The 19,171-nt window shown below is 41.2% G+C and overlaps 1 protein-coding gene and 1 long non-coding RNA gene across 8 annotated transcripts in view; one reads left to right on the forward strand and one right to left on the reverse strand.

Moving 5' to 3' along the window:
* The window catches only part of LOC118232786 (eyes absent homolog 1-like), a 24,858-nt gene extending 13,787 nt beyond the window's left edge, over positions 1-11,071 (reverse strand). For 5 of the 7 annotated variants that reach the window (XR_004766392.1, XM_035427896.1, XM_035427893.1 and 2 more), the window contains exons 1-2: positions 10,944-11,071; positions 1,932-1,998 (exon numbers count right to left, since the gene is read on the reverse strand). Coding sequence is in view for 4 of the 7 variants with exons in the window: in XM_035427896.1 (XP_035283787.1) it covers positions 1,932-1,998; positions 10,944-11,010 (134 nt within the window). In the remaining 3 variants the exon portion in view is untranslated. Of the gene's footprint in view, positions 1-1,931; positions 1,999-7,630; positions 7,894-10,943 lie in introns of those variants that run through there. The other 2 variants (XM_035427898.1, XM_035427897.1) reach the window with 2 other exon arrangements.
* LOC118232787 lies at positions 7,897-16,050 on the forward strand. The gene is made up of 3 exons (XR_004766393.1): positions 7,897-8,049; positions 8,453-8,530; positions 15,900-16,050. It is a non-coding gene; the product is annotated as an uncharacterized LOC118232787 (long non-coding RNA).
* Positions 16,051-19,171: the final 3,121 nt, after the last annotated feature.

Below are 19,171 nucleotides of genomic sequence, written 5' to 3' on the forward strand. Positions count from 1 at the left end.
TGCCTTGTGAGCCACCCCTTCCTTTCACTCTGCAGTGCCGTGCAGTCACTGTTTTGTTAGAGTGCATCTCACAAGTAGGTGTTGCAGCTGATGCACCACACGGCACTGTCATGGAGAAGACAGCATAGCAGATCTGTTGGGCCCATCCCTACACCATAGGGCCCATCCCCACACCACAGGGCCCATCCCTACACCACAGAGCCCATCCCTACACCAGAGGGCCCCATCCCTACACCACAAGGCCCAGCCCTACACAGTAGGGCCCATCCCTACACCAGAGGGCCCCATCGCTACACCATAAGGCCCATTCCTACACAATAGGGCCCATTGCTACACCATAAGGCCCATCTCTACACCATATGGCCCATCCCTACACATTAGGGCCCATCGCTACACCTAATTAACTACCAATATTCTGTATAATTCAAGACAAATGTACATTCAAACAATATATCCAAAAGTTGTATGCATGTAATCATGTTACTTGGAGACAGGAGGTGCAAGCAATAACATCAATCAGACCGTCAAAAAAAATCTTCGTCTTCTATTCAGATCCCTACTCGTTTGGGAAAGGAATTCCCACCTATGCAATACACTTTAGTGAAAGAGTAACCCCACTGGGTACTGCGGGAGCTCATGCCTTAGTGGCAAGGAATTCACAAGCCATTTGTTTGCTTTGGCAAACTCAGCAATTTCTCTTTTTATTCTAAAGCCAGTCCATATCGTTCCAATGAATCCACAAACTCTGCAAATTCAAACAAACCATTATCTTTGCTGCTGGAGTCCATAATTGCGGTTGTGGACTTAAAAGAACTTTCGACTGAGGCCTGGATTTCATCAAAAATTTTTCCTTAACTGTGACATCCAAATAAAAGTGTCCATTTGAGGTTTGGCGAGTTCAAATGAAAATGGGGGGGGGGGGGGACTTGAAATCGCGCATTTATTTTCAAGTCAGGAGCTATGGAAAAGGCCTCAACACATAGCACAATAGAATAACACAGGAGTGCACAGCTCCAATCTTGGAGGGTAGATCTGCATTGTGGTTTTTGTTCCAATAACCTTGGTTTTAGTTTTCTGACAGCTCTATAAACCGTGCTGGTTCACTCCTGTAGTTGAGCACATGCCATCTGTGGCCGTAGCTGGTGCTTATACAAATGTCGCGTCAAGATATGATTGAGCTAAGTAATTAAGAGCAGAAGTTGGCACAAAATCCTGAAACAGATCGACCCTTGTCGTGCACTCCTGCCTTAACACATTAAATGTGACATTTGTTTAGCACTCCTATTGTTTTTTGGATTCAGTATTTTAAAATCATTTCCCATGAACAAACATTTTTGATCTGATAAAACTATGAATAGGTAAGCTATTTTCACTGAGATTTATAGGCAAAGATAATGCCAACTTAAAGGTTCCCACAGTAACCTTTCAATCTACAAATTTCTGGCCCAGAATAATTTTTGGAAGGGAACGGTTCAATTAAAACCGCAAAGGTTTGAAGAGCTTTCCCCAATTTATTCATATAATAAATAATAGCAACACATTTTTGGCAAGCATTACATATCCATTCTCAGAAATTGTGAGTTAAACAAAACCCCTGCAAACACACACTCGCATACACACACATGCACACGCGCACGCACACACACACACACACACATATGCACGCACATGCATACACATGCATGCGTGTGCACACACACTACCGTACTAACGCACAAACATGCACACACACACATTCACACACATGCAGACACATGTGAGCACACACACACACACACAAACATACACACACGCAAACATAAAAACACTAAAATCTGTAAAATTACACCATACCCGAAACTGAGTCTGCCCTGCACTCAGCCCAAAAAGAATTAAATCTTCCTGTCTCAATGACTAACCAGGCAGCACACACCCGGCAGAGAGACTCTTACCTGTGCTCGGATTGATCAGACACATTGAACCCTGTGCGGCGTTTTTCTTCTGTGATGCTTCTGTCACCTGCAGAGAAAATGCAGAGTGCAGATGTCTGTTTAGTTCAATCTACTGCGATGTGGGTCTGTCCTCAGCTCAAGCGGCATTGTGTGAGTGCAAGTGTGTGTGTGAGTGTGTGTGTGTGAGAGAGAGCCAGAGAGAGAGAGAGAGAGAGAGAGACTGCCATCACTCTGAGAGGCGAGGGGAGAAAGAGATGTGAAGCGAGAGGGCTCCATGTGACAGAAGAGTGATTCATCATTTGACCTATGACAGCTGTGAGAAGGGTTACCCCTCCCTCACTCAACCAGTGAAGCAGTCAAGCCCAGGTGAGGAGGAAGGGTGGAAGGGGGCCGTGGGGGGGGGGGGGGGGGGGGTGGAAAATGGACTTGTTGAAAAGGAGCAACTGAAGTGTGACACACCCCCCTCTTCAAGGCATCTTTCATCTGAGCTGACAATCTCTGAGACATGCCTTCTCACCAAGCCCCCAACCGCCCCCTCCCCCCCCCCTCCCCCAACCTCCACACTGTGCACTGACCAAATGAGGGCGGCGACAGGATGCCTCGGTAGTGGGGGAGCAAATAAGTTGAGGCATGTGTGCAGGAAACAGACAGACATTTCAACCAATAGCAATGCAGTACTGCCCCTCAATAAAGTTGAATATTGTAGTTGAATGAATAATAATAATAATAATAATAATAATAATCATCATCATCTTTCATCTGAGATTTGAATATGCTGCCTCCAACCATGACACACTACTGCCACAAATACCGATTTACAATCCACACCACACTACAACCAAAGCACTGATCTCCAATCCACACCACACTACAACCAAAGCACTGATCTCCAATCCACACCACACTACAACTTTTCATTATTTTCACAATCTTTCACACGTCCTTAGTTGGCATGTCCCAAACCGAAGTCATCAAAAATGCATCCTTCTAAGGTTCAATTTGCAGGCAACATCCCATGAATCCTTCACGAGAAAGGATATCCCGCAGGTCTTTGCGATTACCTCAGGCTTCTCATTTCCATTAAATTAATGGCAGCTCAAACCAGAAAAGTGGTGGAAATGTGAATATACAGTGAACTCCATAATTCATTGTCATAATAATTTAATTATTTAATACACTGGAATAATGTATTTCATGTTTTAAATACTTCAGTGAGCTTTTCCTGAACTAGCCAGCTAACTTGCTAGTAATCACATTACTTTCCAATAGAACAAGCTAATGTAGCATTAGCTTGGCTATCCAGCAAATATACTGAAATCATAGTAATCTTATTAAAACTAAAAAATAGTTCTAGTGGCTAGTTATGTATTTGTTTCAATGACATAAGATGTATTTATTTGCATTGAGTCTCTCCGTTGGAAAGTAAAAGCCATCAGCTTTAACAGCAAACACTGATCTCCTGTGGGTACGTGAATGCTCGGTGACATCATCCTGCCTTCTAAGTGTGTCTCAACTCATTGTCTTATCAGGTCTATTACCATTAGGATGCTACCTTCAGAGGGAGCTCACTGCTGAGGCAGCAAGGCAGCTGCCTTAGTATTGGGACACAGCCAGAGTGTCGATTCTTAGAACTAACAAAGGACCCATATAGAAACATTATACATGGAAATATATGGAAAATATATTTTACAAGTATTTTAATGTATGTGCTTTTAAAAATGTATTTATTACACAGATTTTCACATCATGTATTATCATACATTTCAAATAGTTTGTGAAAATATATTTAGGTATTCAAAATTAGCCACGTTTGCATATTTATGACATTTATTTGCATATATTTAAGTAATACTGTTGTAAGACATATGTGCATTTAATACACATATTTAAAAATATACAATATATTTAAATACATGTTGTTAGTTTATGCATTTTATACATATACATATTTATACAAGATATTTAAATAGATTTAGAATTTCCCGCAATATATTCAAACATATTACTGTTCCGTATGGGGAGTGACACATTTGTAGATCAAAGGTACTACTGACAAATACTGAGTACATATTAGGTGCTATAGGGATTAAACTTAATACCTATCTTCATGTCTCTCTCTCTCTCTCTCTCTCTCTGTCTCTCTCTCTCTCACACACACACACACACACACACTACTGATATCTTACAGCCAACATCATTTTTAGAATTGCACCTCTGTAACTGACAGTGCAGTGTAAAATAAAAAGGGCTAGTGGCAGTTGTTTGCTGTACTAAGCAGTGGGTTTTCTGCCACTGTACAGGCCTTTCTTCTCATGTAGCTCCATCTTTATTGATCGAAAAGGTTACGCTCACCACCTCTGATGTCAATTTCTAGTCACCCACGACATACTTCCCTTTCATGTTCACACAACAAAGGCAGGTGAGGGGAGGCGTTCTGTGTGTCACGCTACAAACACACTCACCTCACGTTTATTCAGTCGTGGACGAGTTTCGCTCAAAGGACCCATCCCATTAGGATTTTAACAACCATGACATCAGGGTCGCCAAACCACTTAATGGCCGGTCTATTGACTTTGTTAAAATTACAGACCATAATACCCAACACAGCAGTCTGTACATCATGTAATTGAACTTTTAAAATGATTAGTAATTAATAGATTAGGTTATGGCAAATATTTCAGCAAGTTTTAGAAATTATTTAAAGACTTAGAAGTGGACTCTTTTTTTAAGTCAAAGTGTGCATTTTTCTTTGAGTGAACACACCAGCTCATATTTTAACGTACGTACAGCGATACAGGCCTAATGCTAAAAATAGAATAAAATCATACAAGAAGGGGGAAGATCCAAAATAAATAGATTAACAACACCCTTCAAAGAATTACTATTTCATGTTTTCATCTTCTTTCTATCCACTTGCACCCCACAATTTCCTTTTTTAAAATTTTTTTTGGCTAGACCGCAACAGCGGGGCCAGCCTGACAAACGCGAATGTCTGTGACTGAGTGAGTGACTGAGTGAGTGATGAAGTTACACCATTGGTCGGCCGGATCACGTGTGCTAGGTCCAGCCATATACTAGGTTTTAACCTGGTCTTGTTTCAAGTACTTTTCTTAAGTTTTAAAGCGCCGCAGAACACTGAATCAGGTCCTGGGGCCCCCCTGTATATGCCGGTTTTCATTCCAACCACAGTTGCAACACCCAGAATTTTAACAAGCTGTTCATTTTTCTTAATTAGATGCTTTCCATGTTTTGAGGGAATACTTACCCTCTAAAACCACATCATGTCCAAATAGCTATGCATGCCATGAAAAATAAAAGTCCCGTTTTCGCACTGTGCCTTTTGTGCTATATTGAATACAATTACATAAAAACAATTTAACTGAACAAATTTAAGTCTGAGGTGAATCAGTAGGCTCCTAATTGATAAGAAATAGTGTAGTGTATTAAAAAACTAAAATTTATTAAACAACCTTCGTATGAGGCATATTTTCTCAATAGGTATGGCATCCACTATTGACTGCATAGGCTACAACAAATTCGTAACTACCAAAATTCAAAATAAAAGGCATGTTACTCTTTTCTTATTTCTACTTTTCTCAGAAGCGTGTCGTGATTTTTAAGGCCAAATGTGTAGAGTGAGTAGTTTATTATTATTTCCAGAGGGGGAATACAAAATAGAGAACTAATAATAATAATATTATTATTATTATTATTATTATTATTAATAATAATAATAATAAATCAATACAAATAAAAAATTTTAACCTGTTAAATTACCTTCCTCCTCGTGCAACTACTTTCGATCGCAGAAATGATAAAACGGGTGAACAATTTTTAGTATAAAATATACGAGTACTATCTACGCATGTTAAAAACGAATTTCAATTGAATACCGACCACAGGTCAGACCGACCTGTGTGCACTTTCAGTTACATTGAATCTGAAAACCCAATGCAATTAAATGTTTGTATCGTTCCGCAGTGGCCCTATATCTTGCTGAAAGATGATTATAAACATGTGATGACACAAATATGTATCACTACTTTAACCTCAATTATCAAAAGCAAAACTAATAAGAAATTATTTACTTATGAAACGCAATAATAATTGCGTCCATTCCCAATTGCATTCACAAATTTACAGGCAAAACGTAAGGCTAATGGCCAACAATTTAAAAAAACTCCGGAAAGAATCGTGGTAAGATTACAAAGAAAATACGTCCAGACACTCGGGTCTCATATTGTTCTCTTTCAGGAACGCATAACAAACATCCTTGTGTTCGCAAAACAACACCCTTCTGTATTTGGTAAACAACTCACCTGACTAAGCAGTGCTTAGTAAGCACACTGGACAGGTTTTGGCGTTCCTCTTACCAGCCAACCTCATCTTTTTTGCCTATCTCTAATGAAGTGCACAACTGCAATCATTCGCCCGCTGTGACTGTCACTATCTACAACGCCAGAGGCCCGGGCAGCAATGGGGAGCATATGCACTCAACTCAGCCGTCCTCTCAAAGCGGGTCGTGGAGAGCTTGGCTCACTCCAGGGAGCCTCTTAACAATAAAAGCCCGGCAATGTCCATAATAACAGCGGAAAATAAAGTTAAGAGTGGAAGTCATTATCAGGTAATAAGCAACCGTATAATGTGACGGAATGTAGTCCTATGATAGCGCATCGTGATTACGCGCAGAAACAGAAGCGGGCACTGTGCCTATACATATGTTTATTTCATGAATACAAAGAACAATTCCTGCTTAAAAGCGCCCAGCGATTGTTCATAAACAGAAGCCTACGCTAGAAGTTAAATTTAGTTTAAATGCAAGATAAATATATTTTATGACAGTTCTGTGAGGAGATAACTTTCTGATGACCAACCACACTGCATGGCCAACGTTACGATGTACGGTCAATTTTTTTCGGTACTCGATGACATTAACTGGCGAAAGTTCTTGCCAATGTTATGTTGAATAGAACAGTTCTGCAGCCAGTAGTTTGGTCCTTATCCTGCCCGACCATGTAGTTTTCCCACGGTGTTGATAAACTCGAGAAACGAATGACTTTTCAGCACTAGGAAAAACCTTTCACTTTCACAATGATTATGATTATCCAACCATAGGCTGTGTGTTTTGGTGTATAATTTCGGGGACAGGATAAACACTGTATTTGATATTGTACCTCAGGTGTCCTTATTAACAATAAAATGAAAGTATGAGCTCTGAAAAGATTTTACAGCGATATTAAGCCTGATGTGGCTCGCCTATTTTTAAATAAATACTCATATTCCCCAAAAATTACTTACAAATAGTATTATTTAGATGACTGGATATTTAAAAAGACAAATGATTGAAACATTTCTGCGGCGTTCTCCTAATGTATGTTAGAAGAAAAATGAGAAAAAATCAAACTATAAACGAAACTTAACTCTGAGTAGGCTAATGTATTCCGTATTACAAATCAGGTCAAACAAATTTCATGTCACTCATTACTATGGGAAAAAAGTTATTTTAAAACAATCAATTTCATATTCAGTTTTTAAAAAGCACGAGATTGTGGAGAAACAAAATAAACTAAAAAAGAAAGAGAACGTCCATCATAAACCCAAGAAAGCAATCTGAATGTAAAAATAGTTATGAATAAAGACAGACTTCGATAACTAAAATGCACCCAGAGAGCGCACAAATACTTAGAACCCGTACTCACAATGTTCCTTTCTCCGTTTCTCCACCACGTCGTCTTAGTTCAACACAACACCCCCACTGTGAAACGAATCGTCTTGGTTGCGGTAGATCTCACGCGTTAATTACATGTACAATCCACGTTTTTCTTTGCATGATTTCTTTATAGAGTTAAAGCACTTAGCGTCCCCGTGTGCGGCGTTTCTGGAGGCTGGCGCCTAGCCCCGAAAGTGGTTATAGCAGTGGGCTGTGACCACGGAGTGTCAGGAGAGCGGTAGAGAACGAGAGAGAAAGAGAGAGAGAGAGAGAGAGCGAGAGAGAGAGAGAGAGAGAGAGAAATACTTCAGAACGGCTTTGAGACACACGGGCGAGTTCTCTCAATGCATCACACACTACAGCGTCTCAATCAGGAAATAATGAGAAAGAAACGCGATCAACTCAAAGGTATGTAAACGTGGGTGCTGATCCAACATTAGTTATACAAGAATAAGTTAAAGAACTGTACTTCCATAAAATATGTATTATTACCCACGAAAATAAAATATATAAAATATTTTTATGGAAGTGCGGTCCTTTATCTCATTCCTACAACGTCCCCATCACATCACTGATAACACTTGCGCATTTTCGTGTCTTTTAGACAGTAAAACGTTTGAGGTGTTCCCCATCCTCTCATCCATTCCCGAGACCCTGGTGCACGACTCACTGCAGTTTTATTGCCCTCACTCAACTTTTTAAGTGAACCACCGCTTTGCTCTTGCAGCGATGGATCTAGTGGGGGAGGGATTTTCCGCGTCCGTTTCGCATTCATTTATTTTATTAATCAGAACACGTTTTGACACTACAGCCGCCTTCAACCTCCGCAGCAGTGACCGGCGGCGTGGAAGTCCTCAATCACCAAGCTGTCACCGCGCAGCTTTGAAAGGTAATGGCTTCTAAGTCACATTATCATTATAAACAAGGCTAATTGCTTCGGGAAATTCTGCTTGAGTGCGCAGTGTATGTGCGCGCGCACACGAGCTCGGGAAGTTCAACAAGAGAAAGTGCTCTAATAACTCCGGCCAATGCATTATATTTAGAACATTCAATTCAAGTGCATAGTTATGTATTTTTATACTTAAGCTATTAAATATTTGCAAATATGCCAAACAGCATGTAAGGCTAAACTTACGAACAGCACCTCCTCAATTTTAGGCTAATTATGGTATAATATAATATGTAGGCAACATTTTACAGGCTTATTTAAAAAGGAGATTCTTGCATTCACATTAAAATGGTAAAGATTCACACTTAGGGCAAATACAATGAATGTATAAACAAAACAAAGAGAAATAGAAGCTAAAATTTTTACCACAAAATTCAGCAGCAGCATTCCAAGACTCAAGTGATCAAAACAGACTCCAGGGTTTTGGTGGCCCTAAACAAGAATGTTGTTGTGGCCCCAAAGCGCTCCAACATAAATCACAACTGCCACTTAACAGAATTGCGTGGCTCAGGGACGGTTGTGGCCCAAACTACTACAAACAGGTACAGTGCACATGCCAGCAAGTGACATGTTTTCAGTGGGGTTTTTACACAGATGGCAAAAACATAGAAAATGGCAACCTTGGGGCATCTCATCATCTATGGTAGAGCAGCCTGAGGCTGTTTAGAGGCTCATCCACAAGATTGTAATGGTGATGGCTGTGGCCACAGGGCAACATCTAACTGACTAGTGATTGACTGAAGGGTGGGGTGAGGGGGTGGGGGGTTACAAGCATGAGCTCTCTCTATCCCCCCTCTCTCTCTGTGAGAACACGCTTTCTGTCATTTCACTGAGAGTGCATGTTTGACTGCACGGTTTCAAATTAACAGAATACTTTGCTGTGAAGAAATGGGTCTTTTTACAATTTCATGTTCCAAAATGAGAGACAAAGAAAATAAAACCTGCTAAAAATTGGGGTCAAAGGTGTTAAATGCCATTAATGCAATTAATACCACCCCTTACCCTCAAGAAACAGTTCTCTGCTTTATTCCATACCATAATGAACACATCCTCCCAGCCCCCAACCCTTCCTGAGCTAAATTTAAATCAGCTGCACTGTCAACCTCTGTTCAACTGACTCGGCCTCCATGTGACCAACCATCGCGGGACATTTGTTAGAATGATCCACGCCAAATATCCCAGGCAGTTATTGGGAGGGGTACCTGACATTCCTCCCCCCCCCCCCCCCCCCCCCCCCCCCCCCCCCCCCCCCCCCCCCCCCCCCCACCCCACTTCACAGCTGTCCCCAACAACCAGGGCCTATGGTTTACACAGAGCACCCGACATGTTACCATCCATTCTTCCATCCATTTTCTAAACCGCTTTCTCCTGGTCTGGGTCATGGGGAGGCTGGAGCTTATCCCAGCAGACTTTGGGTAAAAGTCAGGAATACACCCTGGACAGGTCATCAACCCATCACAGGGCCCACACTCCATTTACTCACATATTCAAACCCAAAGGACAATTTAAACTCCCCCGTTAACCTAACCTGCATGTCTTCGGACTGTGAGAGGAAACTGGAGTACCTGGGGGAAGCTCACATGGACACGGGGAGAACATGCAGACTCCACACAGAAAGGCCCTCAGCACCTTCTTGCCGTGAGGCAACAGCTCTACCCACTGCACCACCGTGCTGCTCCATCTGACCACACCAATGTTTATATTTTGCTGTCACTTGAAAACTGTAATTGTATAAAGTAAGTGCATTTAACAATATACCTGCACCAGCAGACTAGTGGTAGTTGACTTTGATCTAGCAGTGTGACTGATCTTTTTAGCTTTTGAAGTAAAAGTTAGAAAACTGGATGTTCCTTATCTGAGGTTCTCTCTCATGCTCCCCATCACATGGTTGGCTCCCCATCACGACACTGAAAAGCACCAAAGTTCCTCGCTATTTTTCTATAAACTGTCACTAATCGTGGGATTTTTAAATATAATAAGCAGGGCTGCATGTGACGTGTGGACATGACTCTGCCGTACTTTACGGTATGCATTTATATGACGGCAGTGTTGAGTTTTTACGGAGTCCTCTGGAGGCGTAACTCTGCGGCCCGGACACGCACGCTTTCTGGGGAGAACCGCGTTACTGTGCGCTGTTAAACTTGCTCTGACCCCGCGAATCTCAGGTGTTTCCCATTGCAGCTTCCTGTCCAAAGTCTCCAAAGTCAGAGCGATTTAGAGGAGGGACCCGAAAAACACACATCCGAATTTAATCAGTCCGAGAGTGCCGAAGTGTTCCTGCTTTCTCTTTACAGTTTTTTTTTGCGCCGCGAACTTAGGAAAACAATAAAAGCTTCGATCGGCCATACGTTACCTGCTGCGCAGTCCTGAAAGGAAACGTCAGATCTAAGCTCTTTGTTAAAAAAAGTGAAGGCAAACATGGCTGTGTTTACACCAATTACACAGGCATTAAATCAGGATAATGTCATTCGTTCTGTGCTTTTTTTCTGCATTGTTTTGTACAATACAGTCATTGGCTGTTGCCTAGATACAGGCCACAGCTCCTGTGCTCTCCCGCCCTGAAGGTTAATTCAGCTGTCTGAGCCTGACAATTATCGCCAATTCACCGCGAGTTAAACTACATGGATTTGCGGTTAGATGTTCTGTGCTCTTTACATCAATATGGGCGTGGGCACACAGAGGCCTGTCCTTTCTCGAGCCGGTGAATTCTTTCCATTCTCTGTCTGTTTGGGTTTATATTGACAGGAACCTCGGTCTGGTGACGTGGAGACTTTGTTGTGTGCATAAACCTCTATTCACAATTTTGTGTTTGTTTCTGGACCCACACATGAGCAAGAGTCAGGGTAGAGAGAGAGGAAACAATTCTGTTCTAATCCTTTATCAGTTATCCTGATTTTTTTGGGTTATTTTGAGTTATGAACAATTTTATTATTCTTTAATAATGAAATTAACAACATATTGTACATGACCATTGGGGGCAGAGGGTACCTAAAATGAGTAAACATTTTGATGCAAAGGATAAGACACCAGGATGATTTTATTTTTTTAAGAGAGCAGGCAGTTCATCCTCTTTATGTATTTTGGCAGTTTATTCAGATGGGGAAAACAGAAAGAATTACAGATAGAAATGGGGTCACTTTACAGAATGTTGCCAAAGTGGAAAATCCCACAGCCAGCCACACAGTGGGGATTTGTGAAGGTTTGAGAACTGGCCTCCTATGGACTGCCCCACATCCACATACCCTCCCATCCCGATATCAGCACCTACCTCTTGCCAGCCATTCATGATGTAATGTTTGTGAATGCTTTGTGATTCGGGCACCATCTGTCTGGGGAGTGCCAACTGGGGAGGGGGGAATGATGCATCCATGATAGTCATCATCAACCCGTCCCCTCCAGTCCGCAATTGCTCCTAACCCCAAACCCCCGCCCCCCCACCCCTCCACCCCAGGGGATGCAATCTTGCCTAGGGCGGCAGAAAGGCAACAGCCGTGGCTGGATTCATCAATAAACTGGACGCAAAACTTGCTTGCCATGCACACACTTAAAAACAGCCACTTTCACATCGAGTTCAACAGGAAGAGGCCATAAACCACAAGCCTCCCGAAGCCTGCCAACAAATTCACAGTCAAATTTACAATGTGAAATGGAAAAGCAAGACAACTGAAATAAAAGCAGAAATGATTCTCACAAATCCGCTCGGTGCCTGTTCACATACACACCTACGAGTCAAATTGTTTCACCTATATATATTTAAAGAATGATTGCTGGAAGTTAAATAGCAATGTTAACCCCCATTAAAAAGAATTCTTATCACTGTGTTTGTGTTTCTGGCAGACACGGCCAACATCGATTTCTGGGTTACGCTAGGTTTAGGTTTATTGGCAAGCCAACACAAATTACACAGCTGATTTTATTTGTTTCCTGCACCCCCTGAAATGTTTTAAAATCCCATGGGCCAGTGAATTTGATCTTTCCATTACATTTCACTGCCTCAACCATGAATCGCAGTGTCGCTGGGCCAAAATGTGCATACTGGTGAGTCTGATAAAGCTGGAAGAAAGCTGGGAAAAGCAGGCTAATGCTGGCGAGCCATACTCTGCAGAAATGTCACATTCATCGCGTCCCCACAGTGGCTAGTATGGACTCAATGGTGCATAGTGTAATAGTGGCTGAGCAACATACCATTTCAAACATTTGCATACAGGCAACAGGAAAGCGAGGTCTACCGGAAGGTAAATAAACCAAAATGCTCAGAGAGAGCTGACCTTTGACCCCCGAGCAGGGAGGGAATGCAAAAAGTTTTTCAGTGTAAAACCAACATGATAAATGCTGTATACTTTCTCATGGGGACATGGGCTATGCATCAGTGAGTACAAGGGTCCACTTTTGGGCGGGGGGGTGTTCAATCAAACTTCACCTGCAGGACAACACACAAATAAAAGGTCCTTATTGTGAGTTACACTGTGAGTCAAATTTAATGATATTCTGACTGAGTCCAGGCCTATATATTCTCACTTGATAGGACTCAATAGACCTCTCAGACTCCATTTGTAGAACAGAATAATTTATACATACTGTATGTCCATTGCCAGGAATCAAACATTTTCTTCAGCACGAATTTCTGCCAGTATCGATTGAACCATGACCAATGTCAAAATTAACTCACTGTTCTGATGAGAAAATTAATAAAATGGCAATGCTTTAAGGAGAGAATATTTCAAACAATAAGTGCTACTTCTGTGATATATTGCACACTGTTTTGGCAGTCTGATGCTGCCAGACCAATGAAACACAGCGAGCCATATATCACAGGAAGACCTAATTTCACTGTGTGATCTATCAACGTCAAGAGTGGTGCATTGAAAAAAAAGACACAAAAGGAATGATATATGATTTTGGACTGGGTCAGGATGAAAGGATATGACCACACAATTACCCAGAGGTCCAGGACGTCATTGCATGAAAACTTAAATAAAAAAAAACATATTCACACAGGCTTGGTTTTGAAGGAAACTCAGCTGTGTGCATTTAAATCATCTCATACACAATATGTGCATTTTTCAATTTATTTAGAGATACCTAGTGATACATTTTTTTTTCTAAATTATGCACACACAAGCATATATATTTATATATATATATGGAAAATTTCTTTCTAGTGCACACACCATTAAACATGAAGTGAGAAATACTACAGTGTAGTAGGTTGTTGCAGTGTTGTATTTTTTCATATGAACAATAGTATGGCTGCTTACTGCATTTTACGGCACTGCTTTGACAAATCTGACTCAATTGCAGTGTGTTTTTATATACGTAATTCAGCCTGTGTATTTTAATGTGCGTTCTGAAGAAACTGGACAACGGAATTCATTTTTTAGGATCAAGTAGGCGGTACGAAGCACTGGCTAGACAAAGCTGCTGTATTAAGAACACCATCCTGTAAAAATGTAGAAATATTTCTATTGGAAAATGAGTTTTCAGTTGAGCATAAGGGAATAACTCATAGACATTATTCAGGTATGGCAATGTTTTTGACATTTGCTAAAGGCTGTTTTAAAAAAAACCCCATTATACATTTATAGAAGTGCTTTGGCCAGTACAGCGAGCAGATTTATAAGATGTGCCATGCACACCCCATTGGTTGAAGAAAAACTGGCCCAAAAACCCCCTAATGAAACTCCACAGCTGTTCATGCGGAGGGGCGACGGAAATCTCTCATACCGAAAACAAGCTTTGTTCAAGCTTTGGATGCAAATTGTAATCATGAAACATGTTTGCGTAGGTGCATGTATGTGTTTGTGTGTGTGCATGTGTGTGTTTGTGGGTGTGTGACAGAGATAGAGAGAGAGAGAGAGAGAGAAAGAGAGAGAATGTGTGTGTGTTTGAGGGGGGGGGGGGATGTGCAGGCAACGTGATGGAAGAGTGATTCATTGGTCAATGACAGCTGTGAGACAGGAATAGGCTAATACCATCCTCTTTAAATTAGCAGCAATTACGGAGTGGATAGGATGGTACAAACCATATATTATATATTTTATTGCTGCGTTTGGCCTGATGGTGTCTTATTTGCATCATCATGAATGTAAGCTGAAGGACTGAACAAGCGTGGTTGGAAGGCTACACCATATTTTACACATTCTAGTGCAGGGGTCCTCAATCTTATCCAGAAAGGGCCGGTGTGGGTGCAGGCTTTCATTCCAACCAAGCAATAACACACCTGGTTCTAATAATTGAGATTCTCAGCAAAGACTCTAGTGGTTGATTAGTAGAATCAGGTGTGTCACTGCTTGGCTGGAACAAAAGCCTGCACACACCCGGGCTCTTTCTGCATAAGATTTAGGACCCCTGCTCTAGTGGTAAAACATGGTTACTGCTGAAGGGGCAACTGGCTCTATGACTGAGTTCATCGACAGGTTTTCTGGCTGTTTCCCAATGCAGAAACCCTAAAAGTTTTACCAGGGGCGTTCAAGAAAAGTAAATACAGTATATGACTTCACATACGCAACCCGCAATAGAAGTGTAGTATAGAAACTTTTCATGATCCGGGCAGCCCAATATTCACAATGGACTGTCTGCAGGAAAATGCTCAGTTGCTGCAAGTCGGCAGTAACCTGTTCCCTTCTATTTCACCATGGTGCACACAATCAGATATGGATACAACGGGCCCATTATGCCACACTTTGAGATAAAGAACACAAAAGCAAGCGGGACTCACCTGGACAAAGGCTTTCCTATAGCGCACGCGGATAATTCTCCAACAATTTTGGCAAACGTCTCTCTGGCATCCCCGTTATTATTGAATTTCCGCTGTTGCTTCATGGAGACTGCCTTATCGCGCGGACTGCTGCAAAGAGCTCTTGGACGGGCCCGGCCATGCGATTTCTGCTAGCAAGGCAGAGCTTTGGAGTTCTGTCGAGGAAGACCAAAATGACAAATGACTTAAGATGACATATCGTTTCACTCTACACATACGTTGCCTATATTTTATTTGTCCCGTTTAGTTTTCTCTGTAAGACAAATGATTTTCCCGTTATTATTCATTTAATCAGTGACTCATATTCTAAAGAGGTCGTTACTTTATTGTACGTCGCGTTGGATAAAAGCGTCTGCCAAGTAAATGTAATGCAATGTTAATACTGTCAGGTCTAACGATGGGCCGCGGACAAATCTAGTAGTTTCATTTAAACTAATAGTCAATTATAAAATTATTTTTTCTCTATGGCGATTCATCAGCAGTCATCCAGAATGTAGTATTATCTTAACACAAGTGGCCGGCTACTTTGATGTTGCGTGCTTCTCCTAGCAGGCCCTGGATCTGCGCCGGGACTGGCTGCGGAGCGTACCCATAAATCGACAGCCGGTCCTTCAACGGGAGTCCCCGAGCTCCCAGCCATCATTCGTCAAAGCGTCTGTGCTCCGGATGGAAGCAAATAAAGCATTGCGTTTTTGAAGTTAAAGCTCTTGGTGTCCTTTTCGCAGACTACAGGGGAGGACTCAAAGTCATACCACTTCATTCTGTGAACAAATGTATTCTTTGCGGCTGGTCCTGGACGTACAATAAATAGCCGCCGTGGCAATCTCGCGTTCCCTTCAGGGGATATGAAGAATATTGCGCGCGCGAGTCCCCCAGGGCCAAACAGGAAATGTGTACACCAACTGCGCTGACAGCAAGCGCCTATGTGTATACTCTGTGCACGTGCGTGTGCGTGTGTTGTCTGACATTTAAATAGAATGATAAAATTAATAGAATTTGAATGTAAATCACGTGTAGAATAACAGAGTATGAACACAGAAGCCCCGCAGGCCTGCCTGTGCACAAAGGTCGTATGGTGCAGGTTTGTGGCCATGTTATGCGAGGATTTCTTAATTTCTTAATTCTGATTAATATTTAAGGAATAAGCACATTCATTCATTATTATCTTTAGTGTGGTAAAATTGATAATTTATTCAAATCAAGAATTTAAAATACTGAAGTAGATTTTCTAAGCTTTAAATGAAGTATGTCTCTTGAAAAGTTTAGAACTGTACTGCTCTCTGCTGGCCGAAATGTGAACAGTACTGATCAGCTGAATTTATGTTCTAGTAGCTTTTACAATCCAAATAAACTGTGTTCAAAAATGACTGATGTTGTTGTGATTGTGCATCTGATTAGGGGTAATTTTACAATATATCCACACTACAGTATTCTTTGCAAATATGTTGTTTATCAATGAGAGATGTCTGGATGCAACCATGGTCGTAGGGACACAGTGTATGTGCTGGTTTTGTTCCAGTTGACCTCTTAGTTAATTAGATTTAAGTGCACTGGTGACTGAACAGTGATCTTGCATGAAAAATATGCATTGTTTGGGCGTCACTCTTGGGAAAAAAAAAAAAAAACAATTAACCTGTATAAACAAACAAGTAATTTTCATCACTTTATTACAATTAGCTAAGTGGTCTGATAATTGTTTTAGGAAATAGTGCAATTAATGAATCTGACTTAACATCTCCCTGAACAGTATTTAGGAGCCAGACATTACCTAAACCCAGCTGGATAAATACTTCAAATCACGCACGCTTTAACACTTTTAGGTGCAAGATCACAAATATGTGATTATAATGTTCTTAACTGAACATTATAATGGTGACGTAACAATAACAACTGTTAATTGAAAGCAATGGAGTTCCAAAACACTGACTTGTTCAAAATTTTTTAAAAAAACATTTAAAAAAAACCTACTCTTCAAAGGGTTAAATGACTTTTTACCCCTCGTAAATCTTTGCATTCCAAGTTTAGAGTGATCAGTCATAAACGTAAGCGGTATTCGTTGCTGGAGCTTGTGCGCTGGATTGCAGGGAGCATTTCACTGTGGAATCCTCTGGAAGTCTCTAATCGTTGAGCAGCTGCAACGTTCACACTGAATGCGCCTGGTAGACCAGAAATGTAGGTGGGCAGCTCCATTGCTGAGGGGCTGGTGCATGTGCAGATTTTTTGTTTCCTCCAAAAACCCTGGCTGAGTTGGCGAATTGGCTGTAAACACTGATGACATTTCACTCCGAAGTGTAGATGACACATCTCATTGTACTTTTACTTAAAACACACACACAGAGTACTGAAATGCCCCTTACCCGCATGAACGCTGAACACTGGAGGGCGCTCTAAACTTAAAACTGACACCTAGGAATGCAGAGAAAACAAATTATCCATTATAACTATATTGCAACACTACACAATATACAAACTATTACCTCATTAAACTATTGAAATATGCATACACACATGCACACACACACACACACACACTATATATATATACAGTGGGGTCCAAAAGTCTGAGACCACAATGAGAATCTATAATATTTTCACGTAAACCTGGAAATAATCAGAAAGTTTGAGGATTCAGAAACATTTAAAAACACAAGAAGTTATTACATGTAAAATGAAGAAGAAATATTTAAGATTATGCACTATTTCTAGGTCAGCAATCAAATTTAAGCAAATTTATACTTATACTATTATATTACTATTTATACAAATACTTTGTACAAAAGGTCAGATTTCCTTGAGTTGTATCCCTTCCATTGAAGCATGCGTTCAGATGACAGGTGGATTTGATCTACTCATCAGAGGCTCGTTCAAGTAACTCAACTTGCAGCCAGTGTTCACCTGTTATAAATATGGCTGTGCCTCAAGTTTCCAGCAAAGCATTGCTTACTAAGTAGCATTGTGATAGTGGGAAACATGAAAGTGTCAGAAGTCAAATTGTTATTCTAAGCAAAGAGGGGCTTTCTCAGCGTCAAATCATGGCTAGACTAAAGGTTTCTAAGAGGGCAGTGCATGGAACTCTAAAACGCTTTGCAGAAACTGGATCAGTTGTATCCAAAAAACGATCAGGAAGACCAAAAATGACCACACCATCAGAAGATCAATACATCAAGCTTAGTTCCCTGAGAGATAGAAAAGCAACTTCATCACAGATACAAAATTTGCTAAATAAAGAACGCAAGACTCCAATCAGCAAAAGTACTGTCAAAAGAAGGCTGTCTTGTAGTGGTCTCAGAGGACGAGTAGCAGTTTCTAAACCACTTCTCAGGAGGGGAAACAGGGCCAAATGCTTGGGGTGGGCTAATAAATACCAGCATTCCACAGTGGATGACTGGAAAAAAGTCCTATTTACTGATGAATCCAAGTTTGAGATTTATGGCAGTAAAAGAAGTGTGTATGTAAGGAGACGAACAGGAGAGAGAATGATACCACAGTGTATCAAACTCACAGTGAAACATGGTGGTGGGAATATTCAAGTCTGGGGGTGTCAAGTCGAATTGACTACACCCTGACCAAGGAGAAGTACCACTCCATTCTTCAGAGACATGCTATACCCTCTGGTTTGCATCTTTGTGGAGAAGGATTCATACTGCAGCAGGATAATGACCCCAAACACACCTCAAAGCTTTGCAAGAACTACTTGAAGACCAAAGAAGTCCAAGGAGTCCTGACTGTCATGGACTTTCCTCCACAGTCATCTGACCTCAACCCCATTGAACATTTATGGGGGCACTTGAAGACTGAGAAAGCCACGCATTCTGTGACATCAC

This window comes from Anguilla anguilla, chromosome 8, assembly GCF_013347855.1.
Source record: "Anguilla anguilla isolate fAngAng1 chromosome 8, fAngAng1.pri, whole genome shotgun sequence".
Classification (NCBI taxonomy): Eukaryota; Metazoa; Chordata; class Actinopteri; order Anguilliformes; family Anguillidae; genus Anguilla; species Anguilla anguilla.